The sequence below is a fragment of the Saccopteryx leptura genome, chromosome X (genome assembly GCF_036850995.1).
Source record: "Saccopteryx leptura isolate mSacLep1 chromosome X, mSacLep1_pri_phased_curated, whole genome shotgun sequence".
NCBI lineage: Eukaryota > Metazoa > Chordata > Mammalia > Chiroptera > Emballonuridae > Saccopteryx > Saccopteryx leptura.
In genome coordinates this window covers 80756127-80774059 of record NC_089516.1, presented here as the reverse complement: position 1 = coordinate 80774059, position 17933 = coordinate 80756127, and the positions used below count along the sequence as shown (strand labels likewise).

The 17933-nt window shown below is 40.7% G+C and overlaps 1 protein-coding gene and 1 long non-coding RNA gene across 5 annotated transcripts in view; one reads left to right on the top strand and one right to left on the bottom strand.

Annotated features, from left to right (window-relative positions):
* Nucleotides 1-1442: 1442 nt before the first annotated feature.
* Nucleotides 1443-15170, bottom strand: MORF4L2 (mortality factor 4 like 2). 2 transcript variants are annotated; one of them, XM_066357907.1, is made up of 4 exons: nucleotides 15053-15170; nucleotides 12087-12158; nucleotides 5422-5523; nucleotides 1443-2748 (listed from the first exon to the last, which is right to left on the bottom strand). In XM_066357907.1, exon 4 carries the CDS (start codon nucleotides 2722-2724, stop codon nucleotides 1858-1860), a length of 867 nt encoding a protein of 288 aa, XP_066214004.1. In that variant the 5' UTR covers nucleotides 2725-2748; nucleotides 5422-5523; nucleotides 12087-12158; nucleotides 15053-15170; the 3' UTR covers nucleotides 1443-1857. The 2 variants fall into 2 exon arrangements, with proteins under 2 accessions (XP_066214004.1, XP_066214003.1); XM_066357906.1 differs by lacking the exon at nucleotides 15053-15170 and adding an exon at nucleotides 13560-13698.
* LOC136386511 (uncharacterized) overlaps nucleotides 14032-17933 on the top strand; it is a 43044-nt gene continuing 39142 nt past the window's right edge. For 2 of the 3 annotated variants that reach the window (XR_010747912.1, XR_010747911.1), the window contains exons 1-2: nucleotides 14032-14208; nucleotides 16126-16185. This is a non-coding gene — a long non-coding RNA (uncharacterized lncRNA). Of the gene's footprint in view, nucleotides 14209-15520; nucleotides 15897-16125; nucleotides 16186-17933 lie in introns of all 3 variants that reach the window. The other variant, XR_010747913.1, reaches the window with a different exon arrangement.

Genomic DNA, 17933 nt, shown 5'->3' with positions numbered 1-17933 from the left:
TGGTGATCATTTTGTAAGGTATATAAATGTCTACTCACTAGAAACTACACCTGAAACTAATGTTATATATCAACTGTAATTGAAAAATAAAAGAAATAAAAAAGTTACTTTTTTTTTAGTGAGAGAGGGGAGGGAGAGAGGAAGGGAGGGAGGAAGGACACATAGGGAGAGAGATGAGAAGCATCAATTCTTCATTGCAGCACCTTAGTTGTTCATTGATTGCTTTTTCATATGTGCCTTGACTGGGAGGCTCAGCAAACTAAGTGACCCCTTGCTTAAGCCAGTGACCAGGGGTCCTCAAACTGCGGCCCCCTGAGGCCATTTATCCGGCCCCTACCGCACTTCCAGAAGGGGCACCTCTTTCATTGGTGGTCAGTGAGAGGAGCATAGTTCCCATTGAAATACTGGCAGTTTGTTGATTTAAATTTATTTGTTCTTTATTTTAAATATTGTATTTGTTCCCGTTTTGTTTTTTTACTTTAAAATAAGATACGTGCAGTGTGCATAGGGATTTGTTCATAGTTTTTTTTTTATAGTCCGGCCCTCCAACGGTCTGAGGGACAGTGAACTGGCCCCCTGTGTAAAACGTTTGGGGACCCCTGCCAGTGACCTTGGGCTCAAGCCAGTGACCTCAGGGTTTCAAACCTGGGTCTTCAGTGTCCCAGGCCAATGCTCTATCCACTGAGCCACTGCCTGGCCAGACAAAAAAAATATTAAATAAAAATGTCATAAACATAGGCCTTTACCAACATCTTCTCCTGTACAGATCCCCTACTCAAGGATTCCCAACATTATGTCCAAGGGATTATAAAAAACAGGGAACATAACATTAGTGCTGAAACTAGGTAATGCTGCTATCCTTGGCCCAAAACCTAAAAGTATTTCTGATAGAGGTAACACTGAAGGGGGCTGTCTGTGCTTCCTCTGGTGGGAAGGAACATAGTGTTAGTTTAAGGGACTGTTATAATACCCACTAAGTATCCTATTATTACCAGTCCAACTCATAGGGGCAGGGAGCAGAGAACAGAGATGGTTCTTCCAAGCAGCACTACCTACACCAAGTAAGCCCACTGTGAGAAGCCTCATTGGGAGTGGGGGGACAACTGTTCTGACAAGACCCACTCCTTTGATACCACCTAGGTCTTTCCTGAGCCCGTTGACTTGTCTGCCTCCGTAACATTAAAGGCACACTACACATTGTTTGCTTTGAAATTTAGAAACATTTTATTTAAGATCTGAAATACAGTTCCTAAAATATCGACTTCTCCAGAAAACCGCGGCTACACAATAATGCATTGCCTCTATCATGTTAGAACGTGCATTAGACTCAAATACAAAAACCATGAGACAAATCACCATCCTTCAACAATTTGAGCAGAGATAGAATGCCTAAGGAACAACATAGATGGACTTGCAGAGGATGGGCTGTTTTACTTCAAGCACCATAAAAAAAAAAGAGCACAAATGCATGGGTTTTCGGGTATATACATTAAGTTGAACCTTTGGCACTAGGAACCAGGGCGTTTTATCACATAGCATTAACACATAATTAGAAAACTGTGTAGTGTCAAAGGGATAGAGAACCACCAGCATTCAAGCAATGTTGTCAACTATGCAAGAAAATGTTCTACTGAATGTTTCTTCTTTGTCTAATTACTGCATACACTGGTAGCAACTTCGAAATGAGAAAAGGAGCTTGCACTCCTTTTATTTTCTGTTTGAAACAAAACAGAACAACTGAAATATAAGCCCTGTTATACATCAACAATTTTAAAGAACATCAATTATACAAGAAAAAGACTAAGAACAAAAAGAGTTTACAGATACCAGACAGAGTAGTGAGTGGTCAGTAGACCCTCACAGGGCTTTGCGGTGGTACTCAGCAGAAGCCACTTTGTAATCACTGGCAGTAAACAGAGATGCAGCATTCTTTGCCAGGTATTTTAGGAAATCATGCAAATAGCCCAGCAATAATGCAAGGCTTTTCTCATCAAGGGGCGTGTACGCCAACATTGCTCCGATTCTTACGAATAACCGCAGTAGGTGCGGTGCGCCATAAACCTGCGACATCGGCGCATCAGGGTGGGCCAAGAGGATCTCGGCATACTGAGGCCTCTCAAACTTGTATAGCAGCTGGGTGCCCAACATCACATTGAAGTATTCTTTGATTCCTGCAACAACTTCATTCACGGCGTACTCCTTATTGTCGACGTTTCCCTGCGATTTCTTGCAGCTTGCATACTCTTCTAGGATGGCATCTACATTCTTCTTAGCAGGGAGTTGAAACAGCTGCTTCTGCCTGGTAACCAAGTCCCAGTCCTCCACAAGCCAGGGTTTTAATTCTTCCGGAATCTTCACTTTGACCTCCATTCTATTCTTAAATGCATCCTCGCTTTCCACAGTGGGGTCAGCCCGGGCCCTTTTCTTCCGGGGTGGCTGGGGCACCTCACTGGTACTGCCTCCGTCTCCGTTTCCAGGAGTCTTCTGCTTGTTCTTTCGGGTCTTCCTCACGGATCCAGAAGGGGGATTCTCAGCAGAGCGACCCCCCCATCTTCCTGGGAGGGCTGGTTCCAGATTCTTCTGCTGTGGACCAGCTGTCTTCTTTCCTGATGAGGCCCCTCTCATCTTGCTTCTCTGCATGTTGCTTCTAGTGGGCTTTTTGAAGTTGTCTTCTTCTGCAGATTGTTGTCCACGAGTTTGAGAACCCTGCTTTCTGGAACTCATTCAACCCTGTTTTTATTTCAACCACTGTAATACATAAAGTGTTTCATTTGGTTGTTTGTTTTTTTTTGTTTGTTTGTTTTATGGCTAACCTGAACATACTACACTTTGTAAAAGCCCATCAAAAGCACAGCACATGATATACTCTTGCAATCTGAATTTCCAAATCCTATTTCAGGGTCATTTTTAAGTGACTTACTACCTCCTCTCTCTCTCTTTTACCCTCACTACCATCCGCTACCTCATCAGACCTGTGCATAGATTTTTTTTTTTTTGGTATCATTCTAAAGACAGGAATGTAATTTTGGATACAAAAATAAATTAAATGGGAAAGAAATGACGAAAGACAGTGGTACTGAAATTCAAGATTTCCCAACCAGAAAAACGACAATGTGAAATAAATAAGAAAGATTTAGTTAACTGAAGGCAGAATGAAAACAGTCAAGGGTTTTGTAGAAGTCCAGGTAGGCCTCAACTAGAGTGATAAGAGTCAAGAGAAATTAAATATAGCATTTGATAATGGAGGAGGGAGGAGTTAAAAGTGGCTCTGCAATTTTAAGCTTGGGTCATTAGTGAATTAATAAAAGCACTGATTTTTTAATGATTACTTTGGAATCAGTAATAAAATAATAGGTAATATGTAATTCATCTATTCAGTCATCATACGTTACTGTGTATCTGCTTCAAAACAGGTACTATACTACATGCTAAGAATTTAAATATTTAAAGTGACAATTGTAAAACAACGAGAGGGGTGTGACTGTACACTGGTGCAGCCACTATGGAAAACAGTATGAAGATTCCTGAAAAAATTAAAAATAAAACTACCATGTGACTCAGCAATTTCACTTCTGGGTATTAATCTGAAGAAATGGAAAACACTAATTTGAAAGAATAGATGCATCCCTCTGTTCACTGCAGCATTATGTACAATAGCCAAGATATGGACACAACCTGGGTGCCCATCAGTACACAAATGGATCAATATGTGGTACATATATACAAGGGAATATTATTCAGCCATAAAAAGGACTTAAATCTCACCCTCTGCGACAGCATGGATGGACCTAGAGGTTATTACGATAAATATTACTCAAAGACAAGTACCATGTGATTTTACTTACAGAAGGTGGAAAAGTAGGTTTATAGTTGTGAATACATGAAAGTTTATTCCTGTTTTATTATTTATTGCATCATTTGCCATATGACCAACTGTAAGCCTACTTTTGCCCCACCCTATATGTGGAATCTAAAAAACAAAATCAACGAACAAACAAAACAGAAAGAAACTCATAAACAGAAAAAAACTGATGGCTGCCAGATGGGAAGGGGTGGGTGGATGGGTGTAAAAGGTGAAGGGGGTTAAGAAGTACAAACCGCCAGTTATAAAATTAGTCATGAGGCTGTCACGTGCAGCCTGCTCTTACAGTCAATAACTATGGATGCGGTCAGATGCAAAGTGGACTTCTTATTGTGGTGATCACATTTAAGATATATAAATGTCTACTTGCTATAATTAAAAAATTAAACATAAATCAAGAAGGTGAGTACAGGCCCTGGTCGGTTGGCTCAGTGGTAGGGCATCGGCCTGGCGTGCAGGAGTCCCGGTCAGGGCACTCCTGGTCAGGGCACACAGGAGAAGCGCCCATCTGCTTCTCCACCCCTCCCCCTCTCCTTTCTCTCTGTCTCTCTCTTCCCCTCCCGCAGCCAAGGCTCTATTGGAACAAAGTTGGCCCGGGCGCTGAGGATGGCTCCGTGGCCTCTGCCTCAGGTGCTAGAATGGCTCTGGTTGCAACAGAGCGATGCCCCAGATGGGCAGAGCGTCGCCCCAGATGGGCAGAGTGTCGCCCCCTGGTGGGCATGCTGGGTGGATCCCAGTCGGGCGCATGCGGGAGTCTGTCTGACTGCCTCCCCGTTTCCAACTTCAGAAAAATACAAAAAAAAAAAAAAAAAGAAGAAGGTGAGTACAACAGTTATAGATGCGAACTATTTTGAGAGCAAACAAGAAATGGTACAAGAGACCACTTTCATTGCTGGCTCATTGGGGATAAATCAGTGAGGGAGAAGTCACTGATGACTCCAGGTTCTGAGAACGGGTCATTAGGTCATGAGTATCATCACCGAATGAGACCGCATTGAGAGGAGGACCTGGATTAGAGGAGTGCACTGGATCCATTAAGTGTGGGCTTTGCAGTTAAACACATCACCTAAAAGCTCGGGTGAGAGGCCTGAGCGAGAAATGGAGATCTAAGTGTAATCACGATATAGACGGCAGCAGAAACTAGAAGCCAACAAAATCATTAATGGAAAATAAAGGAAGAAAAATAGAACCAAGTATGGGGATCTTGAAAAAACTAGGAAAAAATGATATTTAAGGGGTGGGCAGAGAGAGATCATGAATAATACAAAAGTGGTCAAAGCAGCCACAGAGGAATTAGGAGAATATTGCTTTGGAAGCCAAGGAAGGTGAGAGTTTCAAAAAGGAAAAGGAACGTTCTACACTATAAAATGCCGCAGGGAAAATTTATAACTTCGAGATAAAACAGAAATGTATAATTTTCTCCTAGGGGTTTTGGGCATTTGCAATTAACTGTTATTTAAAATCAGCTTACAAAATACAGCAGAGAGAGCTAGTAAGATGAAAAAGTAATGTTCTATGATTCTAATGGTGTGACAGATTCAACAATTTCTTTGACTTACATAATCCTCTTCCTTCTTGCTCTTCCAAGAACTCCTAGTGTTTTCCCAGATGGAATAGGATAGATTTTCTGTGGTCTGGAGGGATGAGATGGGAGACGCAATCTACAAAGTAAAGTAGGTATCTGCAATGAACTTTTGTGAAATACAGAGAAATAATTTATAATGAGTTAGGCCTTAGACAAGATATTCAAGCTTTTAGCCCCTTTTTCTCAACCACGGATGTAGCAAATTACCTGTAGCCTTCTTCACAGGTTCACGTTTAGAATTTCATAAATATGATGTGGCTTAATAGCTAGTCTAGTACCTTGCAGGAATACCTGCACATGTGAACAAGGACACAAAGGTGTTCACTCCAATGGTGTTTTTAATATTCGAGAACTGGAAACACATAAATATTCAATAGGGAAATGGCAATAAATTATGTATGCACACTATGAAAGAACATTCAAATGAATTAAGCAGAGATCCATATACTGCTATGCAAAGATATTCAATTATATTTTATCAGGTAAACACACAGGTTGCACAATAGGATCCCAAAGACACAGACACCACAGGGAGAAGGAGTAGTCCCAGTTCTAATGTAATCCAATTTTGTGCTTTAAACCGACGTGTATAAATGCGCAGGAAAGTATCCTGACAGAGAAATACCAGACTGTTAAGGTCAAGGCAACCTCTAGGCAAGAATGGGGGAGGGTGGACCAGGATTAAACCAGATTTCTCCAGTAAACAACTTTCACCCACAGAAAAAGCCTTTAGCCAATCCCTAGCCCTTAAGACCATGTGGGCAGGTACTAGGGCAGCCGTTAGGGGCAAATAAGTGGTAAGCAATGCGAGAAAACTCCAGCCCTGAATCAGGGAAGCCAGTTATTGGGAATAGAGGTCTGGGTGCTAGTACTTTCATTAAGTAAATGATATCTTCTACCTGAAAGGGCACAAAGCACAGAGCAGAAATTAAAGGACAATTGTAATCCTCACAGAGCATCAAAATCTGTGAATACAATGACCCTCTGGGAATCTGAAGCCTTCTGGCTGAGGGACACACACATATATTCTGTGAAGGAACACTGACCAGTGTGCTATGACACTATTAAGCTATTATGCTTACAAAATGTTTCTTAAAAAATTCTCATGAGGACATAGTATTTGAGGCTACCAGAAAATTTAGTTATGCAATATAGGTGAAATCCAGAAAACACACCTGAGACTAATATCATACAGCTTCCACAAAACAAGGGATTAATCTACAAACTAAAGATGGCCTAGTGCCAAGCAGACTGTAAAATACACAGAAGTACAGCCAGGGTGGGCAGGAACTATCTTGGAAGCCATATTGGTCATCCACAATTCCTTAGTGGAGGAATTTAATGAGAGCTGGATCAACTGCATGCATATATATATACCCACACAGATGTACCTATGGAAAGGAATTCTGTCTGGCTCTCGAGTGTTTTGTCACCCTCTACAATTGCTTCTTTCATATAACTTCCAAGTTGAAATATTTGACACTGGGCAGAAAAATAACTGCACCAACTGGTTAAGGTTTGTGCCCAGTAAATAAAGCCAGGTAAGCAGCCTTTTTTAAAGAATTGTTTTTAGTACTTTATTTTTACCCAAGTATCCTACAGATCAAATAACTATTACTACCTGAAAGTCAGAAGCCAGACATGAAAGGAATACCCACCCTTTAGATGTGTGGCTTCTACTTGTCATGCATGTTTATGGGGAGCTTAACTCAGGTCCCCGCACTCTGCACCTCCCTTCCCAACTCATACTTACTACATGGACTGGTGACAGACGTGCCCGGCACACCCCTCACTAAAGAGGTTGGCATTCTCTAGTGCTTCCTTTCAAGAGCCGTTTTAAATTTTGAATCTGCCAGTTTCTTTGAGTTTCAGGCTTTTGTTACTGGCTTAGAACACTATCCCTACCGTTCGCTCCAATCAGGTTTCCTCCTTTTGTTCCTTCATCTACACACCACCCGAGTCCCATTTCCTCTAAATCTCAGCTAACCACTCTTGCCATGGGTCCTCTGCCACCTCCAATACTGTATGAGGCTGGCAGCAGCATTCCAAAGCTTGGTATTCAATGTTCCACATTAGCATTGCTTAGGGAATGACATTCGCTTCCACTTGCCATAGGTCTTCTGTTGAAAATATCTTGCACCTTTTAGAGCGTCGCTCACGTCCCTGGTGGGCATACTAGTGAATCAAGGTGAGGTGATTCAACTAATGGGGGAAATGAAGGCACACTTTAGGGACAAGTCCTCAAATCTTTACCCACTTGTTCTCTACAGGCCAGGCGCTAGGGTGCACCAGACATTGTGAAAACACACCTGTTTGCCTTAGTCTTTTTTTTTTTTTAAAGACGAAGATACAGATAAGGGAGAGAGAAGCATGATCTTTTAAGTTGCGGCACTTAGTTGCTGATTGCTTTCTCATATGTACTTTGACTGGGGGGCTCCCGCTGAGGTGGTGACCCCTTGCTCAAGCTAGTGTCCTTGGGTGTTAGCCTTAGTTTTCTATTTTAATTTGTGTGTAAATACTTAAACAGAGATGAGCCTTTATTGGATATCAGATCTCAGATCTTCCTCTTTAAAAAAGTGCTATTCCCACCCCCTCAATTTATCCTACAATTCCATTTTTGCCCTTTCACATTGTTCCTGTAAGATTCTCAGATGCCGATTTAGTGGGTCAAGAGGTAATATTGCCAAATTTCTTTCCCCAAAAGCTTTACAAATATTCCACCTTCTATTCTAGTCAGTACTGGCTATCTCAATTTCTGAATTTGGTCAAGAAAATGGGTTTCGTTTTCTAGCTTGTATTTCTATATTACTGATGTTCTAACATCTTTTAAAAATGTGTTGGCCATTTTTAGCTTATTCTTTGCCCATTCATTTGGTTCTTAGTGATTTTAACATTTGTAGCTCAGATATTTTGTCTGATGTTAAGTTTTATATGGTGATATGTAGTTCTTTTTAGAAATTAATGACATACTTTTATAGTTTATATTTTAATTCTTTCATCTAGCCAGAATTTTAAAAAATTAGAATAAAAAAAATTTTTAAAGACTATTATTCATTTTAGGAAAGAAAGGAGGAGCAAGAAGCATCAACTCCCATATGTGCCTTGATCGAACCAGTGATCTGTGTTCCAGGTTGACACACCATCCACTGCGCTACCACAGGTCAGGTTAATCTACCTAGAATTTATTATTTAAGTTATGAACTGGAAATCTATGTATTTCCCAATTTATTTTGTGGCAGCCTTTATTGAATCATCTTTCCTTTACATACTCAAAGATACCAAATACATAAAGTAGGCATTCTCCTTATTGCCTCCCTCCCAATCCCCAATCCCAGAATGTATATGCTTTCAGATCTTTTTATGTACACATTTACACAAACAACATACCTTTAAAACTGTGGATATTATATACGTAAGTGAATATATATCATCCATTTACTTGGTCTTGGTAAAGGTGAAATACCTATTTCTCTGCATCTTTTCACTTTATCACAGACCCCCTTCTGTCTGCACATACCTAGCTCATGCTTTTTAATGTCATCGTTCCATGACTTCTGCATAGCATAATTTAACCAGTCCCATGTCAATATTCAGGTTGTTCCCAATACTTCATTTTACAGAAATGCTGTAATGCTCATCAGTGTATAGCTATTAAGAGCATTAAGTTGGAACTGTTTCAAGATATGATAATTCCTTTGTTGAGGTAGATCGAAATTAATTTGCAAGGGACTGCTTTATTTTGTACTCCCAGCAAAACTGGATAAAGGTATTTTTAAAATTTGTTTTTTGGGGGCCAATCTAATATGTGATCAAATATTTTAGTTGAATCTGTGATATTGAACCTTTTTTATGTACCTTTTTCTTATGTAAATATTTTTATCCCCTTTTCTACTAGGATGTTTTCTCTTTTCCTCATCCCTAAATGAATACTGGTTGTTTACTTTTTATTTTTTTGGCATGCTGGGAATATTTTGCCGAAAATATCAATGTATCAACCTTTTCCTTTGTGAACTTTGGTATTTATGTCATTCGTAGGAAATATGCTCCCAAAAAGTGGTCTAAACATAATTTCCTTAAATCATTTCTTGGTATTTGTATAGCTTCTTCCAAGTATGTAACTCATTTTTCCTAATGTTAAATAGTTCATTCTTTCCCTATTGATATGCTATTCTATAGCATTCTAAATCCCTAAAGGTATACAGGTCTCTTTTAAGGTTCTGTCTTTTCAATAATTTTCAATTATTCATTTTTAAAGGTGTCACTGTTTTTAAGGTCGCCTGTTTTGTCACAGTGATGTCTGTTCTCACAACAGTATCACAATGATTTAATTATCCTAGTTTAAAGACCTAAATGTTGCCCTAGAGCAACACTTGTAAATGGGTTCCAAGGATTTCTGTGCAGTATTATTTGAAGTAGCAGAATACTGGAGTCAACACAAGTGACTTAGCAAAATAAAATGGGCTTTATCCATAATATGGATATCATGCTGGTTAAAGGAATGCATGTGAAAAGAATCAAATAGAATCCTATGAATGGACGAGAAGACACTCCACACATTTTGATTAAAAAGAGCAAGTTTCAAAAACAGTGCCTATGTGTGATATCACATTTGAGTAAAACATTATATATATATATATATATATATATATATATATATATCCATTCATATACATTTTTTAAACAGGTGCATAACTTAAGAGTTCTGGAAGGAACTATTATAGATGATTAACCCCCGGGAGAGTAAGAGAATTGGGGTGGCGAGAGAAGGAAACCTGAGCCTACTCTATAACATTTTGTTGTATTACAAGGAGAATGTATTCACATAATCAGTTCTGTGACTAAAATTTTATATTGAAGTATACATATTTAAAAATCCACAATGATTTTCTGACCTATTCGTATCCGTGGATTTCACACATAGCTGAATTATCATGCTGTATTACATACTCTGTAGGCATACGGTTCCCATGGTGTCTCTCCGTCCTTTTCAAGTCCTGCCCACCCTCAGAAGCCCAGGTCAAGGTCCTTTCTCCCCCCTCCCAGGCATTCTCCATTCAGGCTACCTTGGCTCTTGCCTTCTCTGATGTCTGACCGGCCCTAACAGTCCACCCACCTCCCTTCCTCCCTCCCTTCCTCCCTCCCTCCCTCCAGCCCTTAATCATTCTCCAATGGCCTCCTGTAAAAGGGGTTTTGTGCCTACCCCTCTATTGCACCCCCCCCCATTTTCCACCAAATAGTGCCCTCTTCTGCAACCTAGCTTTCAAAGAAAAAACCACAACAAAAGAAAAATAGCGATTCCATGGAAAATGAAACTGCCGAGACCAGGGGAAAAAACAACAAAAAAACCTTCTTTCATCTCCTGCAAGGAGACCATTTGTAATGCGGACTCCAAATGCTAACACCATGCGTGGATGTGTGACAAATGAATGTAAACATCTTATACAGTTTGCTGGAATAAACCTTTAAATGCACTTGTATGTGCTAATTACATTTCTATCAATTCTCTTTTGGATATTTGGACTTTTTTTTTTTTTCTTTTTTTACAGAGACAGAGATAGAGTCAGAAGAGAGGGATAGATAGGGACAGACAGACAGGAATGGAGAGAGATGAGAAGCATCAATCATCAGTTTTTCGTTGTGACCTTAGTTGTTCATTGATTGCTTTCTCCTATGTGCCTTGACCGAGGGGCTACAGCAGACTGAGTAACTCCTTGCTCGAGCCAGCGACCTTGGGTCCAAGCTGGTGAGCTTTGCTCAAACCAGATGAGCCCACGCTCAAGCTGGCGACCTTGGGGTCTTGAACCTGGGTCCTCTGCATCCCAGTCCGACGCTTTATCCACTGCGCCACCGCCTGGTCAGGCTGGACTACTTTCTTTATGTCTAACAGATTTTTTTTTTCTTTTGAGTCCTAGACAAAGGAGGAATAATACAAAAGCTGCTAAGATACTGAATATGGTTGACTTGCTGGTTAAAATTATAGCTCCTGGAAAATTCCCTTATCAATTTGCTCAATATCTCTCTAGGTTGTTAGGACAAGCCAGTAGTTATAATTTTGGAATTCAGTTCTAGTGGTAACTGTTGCTTCTGGAAAATCAGGAGAGAAACCAACATTATTAATTTTTTTTTTTTACAATTCCAAGAAGAGGTCCACTGCTTTTAGAAATGTACCTGAAGAACCATAATTATTATTAAAGCAAACACATATATGCCATGCACTGTCCTGACACTTCATATGTAAACCCATTAACAATCCTATGACGTATAAACAATTATTATCTTTATTTTACCCAGGATCACCCAGTTAAGTGACAGAGCCAGGATTTAAATTTGGGAAGTCAGTATTTGCTCTTAACCACTAAATTATACTGCAAATGGGATGCCACAAAGAAAAATAATAAATGAATATATGGAACTATCGGGGATCAACTGTATCCTTTATTAAGGAATATAAAATTACACGCCCTCAGTTTTTTAGGCACTTTTATGTACTGAAAGCACTAATGGATTCAGGTGCATTCCCCCCTTAGAAGCTTTCCCAGATAGACACTTACTAATCTTTAAAATATCTCTGGATCATAAAGAAGAATATGGGGAATTATCTTGTTTGAGAACTGAGGCCAGGAAAATGGAAACACTTACCCAAGATTCTGTAACGAGGATCAGATCTTCTGATCCCGACTACACAGCAAACTTAGCTTTTCTGATAATGGCCTAGAAGGTCACACAAGGGGATGGGAAAGGACATAAAATAAGATATGAGATAATGGCTTTCTCCTCCCTCAAGCATTGTACTGTTTTATCAGGCACAAAGGACACCAAAGCTGATAAATAATGTACCAGTGTTTCTTTTTTTCTTTCTGTGCTTACATGTTAAAATTTACTTCATTGTGCATTTACCCTAATTTTTGATAAGCTAATTTATTTTTTGCTTTATATTTAAATTTTTATTAAGAAAAATATCAAATGGCTAAAAATGTCGAGGGAATGTTATAAACACATTCGAATCTATCATCCAGCTTCAACAATTACCAACTGAAGGCCATCTTGTTTCATCCATAACCCCACCCACTGCTCCCCCCACCCCGATTTTTTTCAAAGCTCACCAAATAGCTGACTTTTTGTATTTCATTATGGAATTTTTCAGTCATATACCAAGGAAACCAGAATAATATAAGGAACCCTATAATATGCCCACCACTTAGCTTAAATGATGACTAAATTAGGGACAGTTCTGATTCATCTACACCCCTCCCCATTTCTCTCTACTGCTGAGATTATATTGAAACAAATCTTAGTCATCAACGTCATTTGAAGCCAATTCCAGACATTTTGTTACTTAATGCGTATTTTCACACGTAGCTCTAGAAGATAAAGACAATTTGAAAACATAACCACAATACCATTAAAACGTATAAAAAATATCGACATTAATTCCTTCAAAACACATCAAATAACAAATTCATCTTCAAATTTTTCCCGAAATATTTTAAAGGTTTTTTTTTTTTTTTTTTACTGTAGGTGTGTTCGAATCAGGGTCCAAACAAGGCCTACTCATCGCATGTGGTTCATCTCCAGCTCGCTCTCCCCCTCCATCTCTTTCGCCCCCTCCCCCATTTTTTTTTAAACTTTTCAATACGGAAAATTCCAATCCCTGCTATTGTGTTAATTCCCAAATAGCCTACTATTTCATCAGTAAAGATGAATATCTCTCCTATATCTCTAATTTCTTCTAAGAAAGAAACTGACGAGCAGAAAAAGCACTATAATGACCGAATTTACATAATTTGTTTTTCCTCATTCTAGTACGCGGGTTTTTCTTTCCACAATAGCAGCTAATATTTTTCACAGCTAGGTTTCCTATGAAATGCTTACTACGCAATAATATACAATACACGTCTCTGAGGTACACGTCTCTGAGGTACTTCTTATTATCACCATTTTACCAACATGGAAACCGAGAGACAGAAAGAACAGGAGCCAGCCCAAGCTGGGCGTTGGCGTAGAAACCTGAATTCAGCTCTGCCCGAGCGTGGAGCCATTAATTACTCTTTGCTATATACACTACAAGAAGAGGAAATCATCAACCCTTTCTCCCCACCCCCACCCCGAAACCTGAAACGAGAATCCAGCTCTCTCCAGCAGCCGACGGGTGATCACCGCCGACCCTCCACCAGCCATAGTAAAGCCAGGTTTCTCTGGCAACTGATATCCATAGGCAGACACGTCACCCTGGAGGCGGGCTTACGCCCGTCAGCCAATCACGATCGTCTTGCCTAAGTTTTAGAATGTTCTATAACCTAATGATTGGACGAGGCCTATCACGTCACAATGATACTTCGCCGCAGTAAAGAGGGGGGCGAGAGCAACCTGTTTCTCCACTGTTAAGGCTGGAAGCAAACCAATCACCTCCCTCCTTTAATATGGGCCCTGGCCAATGACGCTCGTCCTCTTAGGATCTTAGCCCGCCCTCCAAGAGCGCGACAGGCTTTGGGTCATAAGTCTATAGGGCAGGGTGTTCACGTGGCCTCTTTTCACGACCCAGAGTTCCTCTAACCAGAGGTTCTTTTTTTTTCTGAAGGGAGGCATTATGGGCTTTTTTTCCCCAGTGGGAAAGGAAGTGTCTACGTGGCCTACGGAAATAGGGTGGGCGGAAATGAGCTAAGGTTCCCGCGAGTGGGAAGCCCGAGGTCAACTCTGGGGCCACGCCCCCAAGCCACTTGCGCAGCTCTGGAGGAAAAAAAGGCCGAGTAGTAGTTTTGATGTATGTGTGAGTGGGGACAGTGGGCACTGTGGGCGCGTGGTGGTAGCGCCAGCGGGGATGTGCGCAGGCAAGCCTGCGTGGCCCTGGGGTTGAGGTGTGTGCGCGCCAGCCCTCATGGCGCTGGAGGCGGTGGATGTGCGCAGGTGCGCGCCCCTAGCGGTTGAGGCCATCTTAGGTCCCGGAGCGCGCGCCAGCCCTAATGGCGCAGTAGCCGGTAGGCGTGCGCAGGCGCGCGCCCCTAGCGGTTGAGGCCCTTATATGTCCCCTAGTGCGCGTGCAAACCCTAATGGCGCGCGAGGCGGTGGGCGGGCGCGGGCGCGGGTGCGGGCGCGCGCCCCTAGCGGCTGAGGCCGTTAAGTGTACCGGGAAGATGGCGGGCGTGAGTGCGTGTGGGCGTGTACGCGCGTGTGCGCGCTCTATAGGAAACGGTCTGTACTTTTATATTGGAAAATTGTTTTAATGAAAAGTAAAATAATTAAACCAAGGCGTTCATCCCAGAAATATAGGGCCTTAGGTAGAAGTACTTCCATCTCGCCTATTAATTTAATTTTAGACCCTAAAAATACACTTTCTTCCCACGTTCTTCTCCGTGCCACAGTCCTGTCCTGAAGGTTAAGAGGCAAGCTTTCGCATTCACATATTAGCAATTACAAGAAGCAGCTTCTTTCCTGTACCTAGTCTCTTTCTCCCCTTTCCTCCCTGCTTTTCCTCAAACCCCCCTTCCCACATAGTTACACGCAATTCTCCTGCACAAACAAAATTTCCTGCTTAGAATATCTATATACACAGCCTTCCCCTCCACTGTGGCACTCTTGAGTTTCTGTGCGGGCTGAAGCTCTCTTACCTTTTTGCGTAGATCTTCCAAGCACAGTGCCCTTCAGGCAACTACGCAGTTAATTTTCCAGAAAGTTCTCAGGTTTATTATACATCTTGAGTCTACCACCAGATGCCGCCAAATTCCAGCAAAGGATTGGCTGTTTGGTCCCTGGAATGATGGGATTTTACTTCTACCCCTTTTTGATTTGCTGAACTCTCCAATCTATAGAGATTCTATGTATCTTTTGTTGCTAGGGAAAATCAAATTAGCTTCTATAAATAGCCCTACGAGGCAGGGGACTATAGCCCTATATCCAAATGTTTTTCTTTAAAAAAATCCCACCTCCATCCCTCTCTTCTTTCTACCTTGCCTTTTGTGTGTGTGTGTGTGTGGGGGGGACGGTCAGAATTGATGAATGACCTTAGGCACTGATGCTGATGAAGATCCTAACCCTTTCTGTGCACCTTTTCAAATCTCAACACCACCCCCCACCAGGGCCTGAAAAAAAATTGGAAAATACAGATGGCTGTTTGGTCAATCAAGACAGATAAGAGCTGACCAGGCGGTGGCGCAGTGGATAGAGCGTCGGACTGGGATGTGGAGGACCTAGGATCGAGACCCCGAGGTCACCAGCTTGAGCACGAGCTCATCTGGTTTGAGCAAAAAATTCACCAGCTTGGGCCCAAGGTCACTGGCTTGAGCAAGGGGTCACTCGGTCTGCTGTAGCCCCCCAGTCAAGGCACTTATGAGGAGGCAATCAATGAACAACTAAGGAGCTGCAACGAAGAATTGATGCTTCTCATCTCTCTCCCTTCCTGTCTGTCTGTCCCTCTCTCTGACTCTCTCTCTGCCACAATATATATATAGACAGGTAAGAACTTGGACCCTGGTATTGAAAACTAACCTTTTCCTCTTGAAATTTTTATTTGATATGCATGTTTGCACCCTTTTGTCTGTAATGGTATAGCTAAACTTTATTATGTATTTGGAGTCAGAAATCTAAATTTAAATCCTATTACACCACTTACTAGCTCCGAGGCCTGGGCAAATGATTTATGTTCTGTGATCCTTAGTTTTTTTGCATGCTTTATATATTTCAGATGCTGTGTCACATTTATTCACATGGATATTCTTTTTATTACTTACAAAATCCTTATTAGGTGAGTATTAATAAGTCAAAATCAAACACAAAAGTTATATCTCTTTCAGTTATCAATACACGCACAGGTGTACACACACACACACACACACACACACACACACACACACACTCTGGGGTGGGATTTAGAGCAGTAGTTTTCAAAGTGTATTTTCCAGACACCTCAATGGCATCATTAACACCTTTCAGGAACTTTACTAGATTCAGATTCTTAGGCTTCACTTCAAATGGAATTCTAGGGGTAGGGTTCTGGCCATGGGATTCTAATGTACACGGAAGTTAGAATCACTGTTTTGGAGGGCAGAGATGCCATACTTATTTTTGTATGCTCCACTAGAGGGTGCTACGGAATGTCAAGCGAAACAATAATATACATGTTTTATTGAGACACTGTGCAAATTATCAGTCCTATTATACAGATTAAAAATGAATGTGTAGAGGTGTCAAATTATTTTCTCAGTGCATACAAGTATGGGAACCAGGGTATGAATTTTACCTGCTTCTAGAGCCCAAGACCTTGATAGTACTTTGTTGTTTAGCTGTAACAACTGTTGTTTTGGGCCTCAAAATACATTACAGACACTTTGTTCCCTGCTTTGGCTGACATGTTGACTGTAGAGGATCAAGCAAAGGGCAGGAAAATAAGGGAAATATTTGGGTGATTTCATACCCTCCCTCATCTTTAATTTATAATAAGATATTACATAAAAGCTCGTACGTACTTCTCTTCTTGCTTTAATATTTCCCAAATGCTCTCTCTATCATGAAGTTATTTTTTTAGATTATCTCTGAACCTCTTCTGTATGTGTGAAGGGATTCAATTCGGGTGGTAAGGAAACATGGTTGTTGAAAGCCTGTTATGGGCCACGCTCTGTGTGGCTCTACATCCATTAATTCCCAACAACGGGCCTGTAAATTAGGTGACAATGATCATTTTAGAGATAGTGAAAGTGAATTCTAGAGACTATAATTATTTTTCTTTGGTTATATAATGTGTAAGTAGTAGAGCCTGGATAATTCCTGGTATATCTGCTAAACTTTTTACTGCTTCATTTTTAATCTGGTTTAGTTACTTATTATTTATGTGACTATCAGCCAGTTTTTTTCTTAAATTTTATTTAGAAAATTATATTAACTGGGGTGACATTGATCAGTAAGAGAACATAGGTTTCAGGTAAACATCTCCATAGCATCTGAACTATTGATTGTGTTGTGTGTCCATCACCCAAAGTCAAGTCATTTTCTATCACTCTATATTTGTCCCTCTTTACTCCCCTCCCCTAACCCCTACCCCCTGGTAACCACTTCACTTTTATCTATGTCTGTCTTATTTTTATATCTCACCTATGTATGAAATCAGATAGTTCTTAGTTTTTTCTGATTTACTTATTATAAATCACATAGTATATTGTTCTTAAGGTCCATTCATGTTGTTGTAAATGATAATATCTCATTATTTCTTACGGCTGAGTAGTATTCCATAGTATATATGTACCACATCTTCTTTATCCAATCCACCATTGAGGGACACTTTGGTTATTTCCATGTCTTGGCCACTGTGGATAAGGATGCAATGACCGTAGAGTATAGGTGTCTTTACGTACCCATGTATTCGAGTTTTTCAGGTAGATACCTAGTAGAAGGGTTGCTGGGTCATACAGTAGTTCTAGTCCTAATTTTTTGAGTAACCAGCATACTTCCTTCCAAACTTTCAGCAATTATTTTAACTTTCCCTGAGCCTTAGTTTTA

Excerpts from the sequence above, each read along its gene's own strand:
- MORF4L2 (XM_066357907.1), bottom strand. The coding sequence starts at position 2,724 with ATGAGTTCCAGAAAGCAGGGTTCTCAAACTCGTGGACAACAATCTGCA.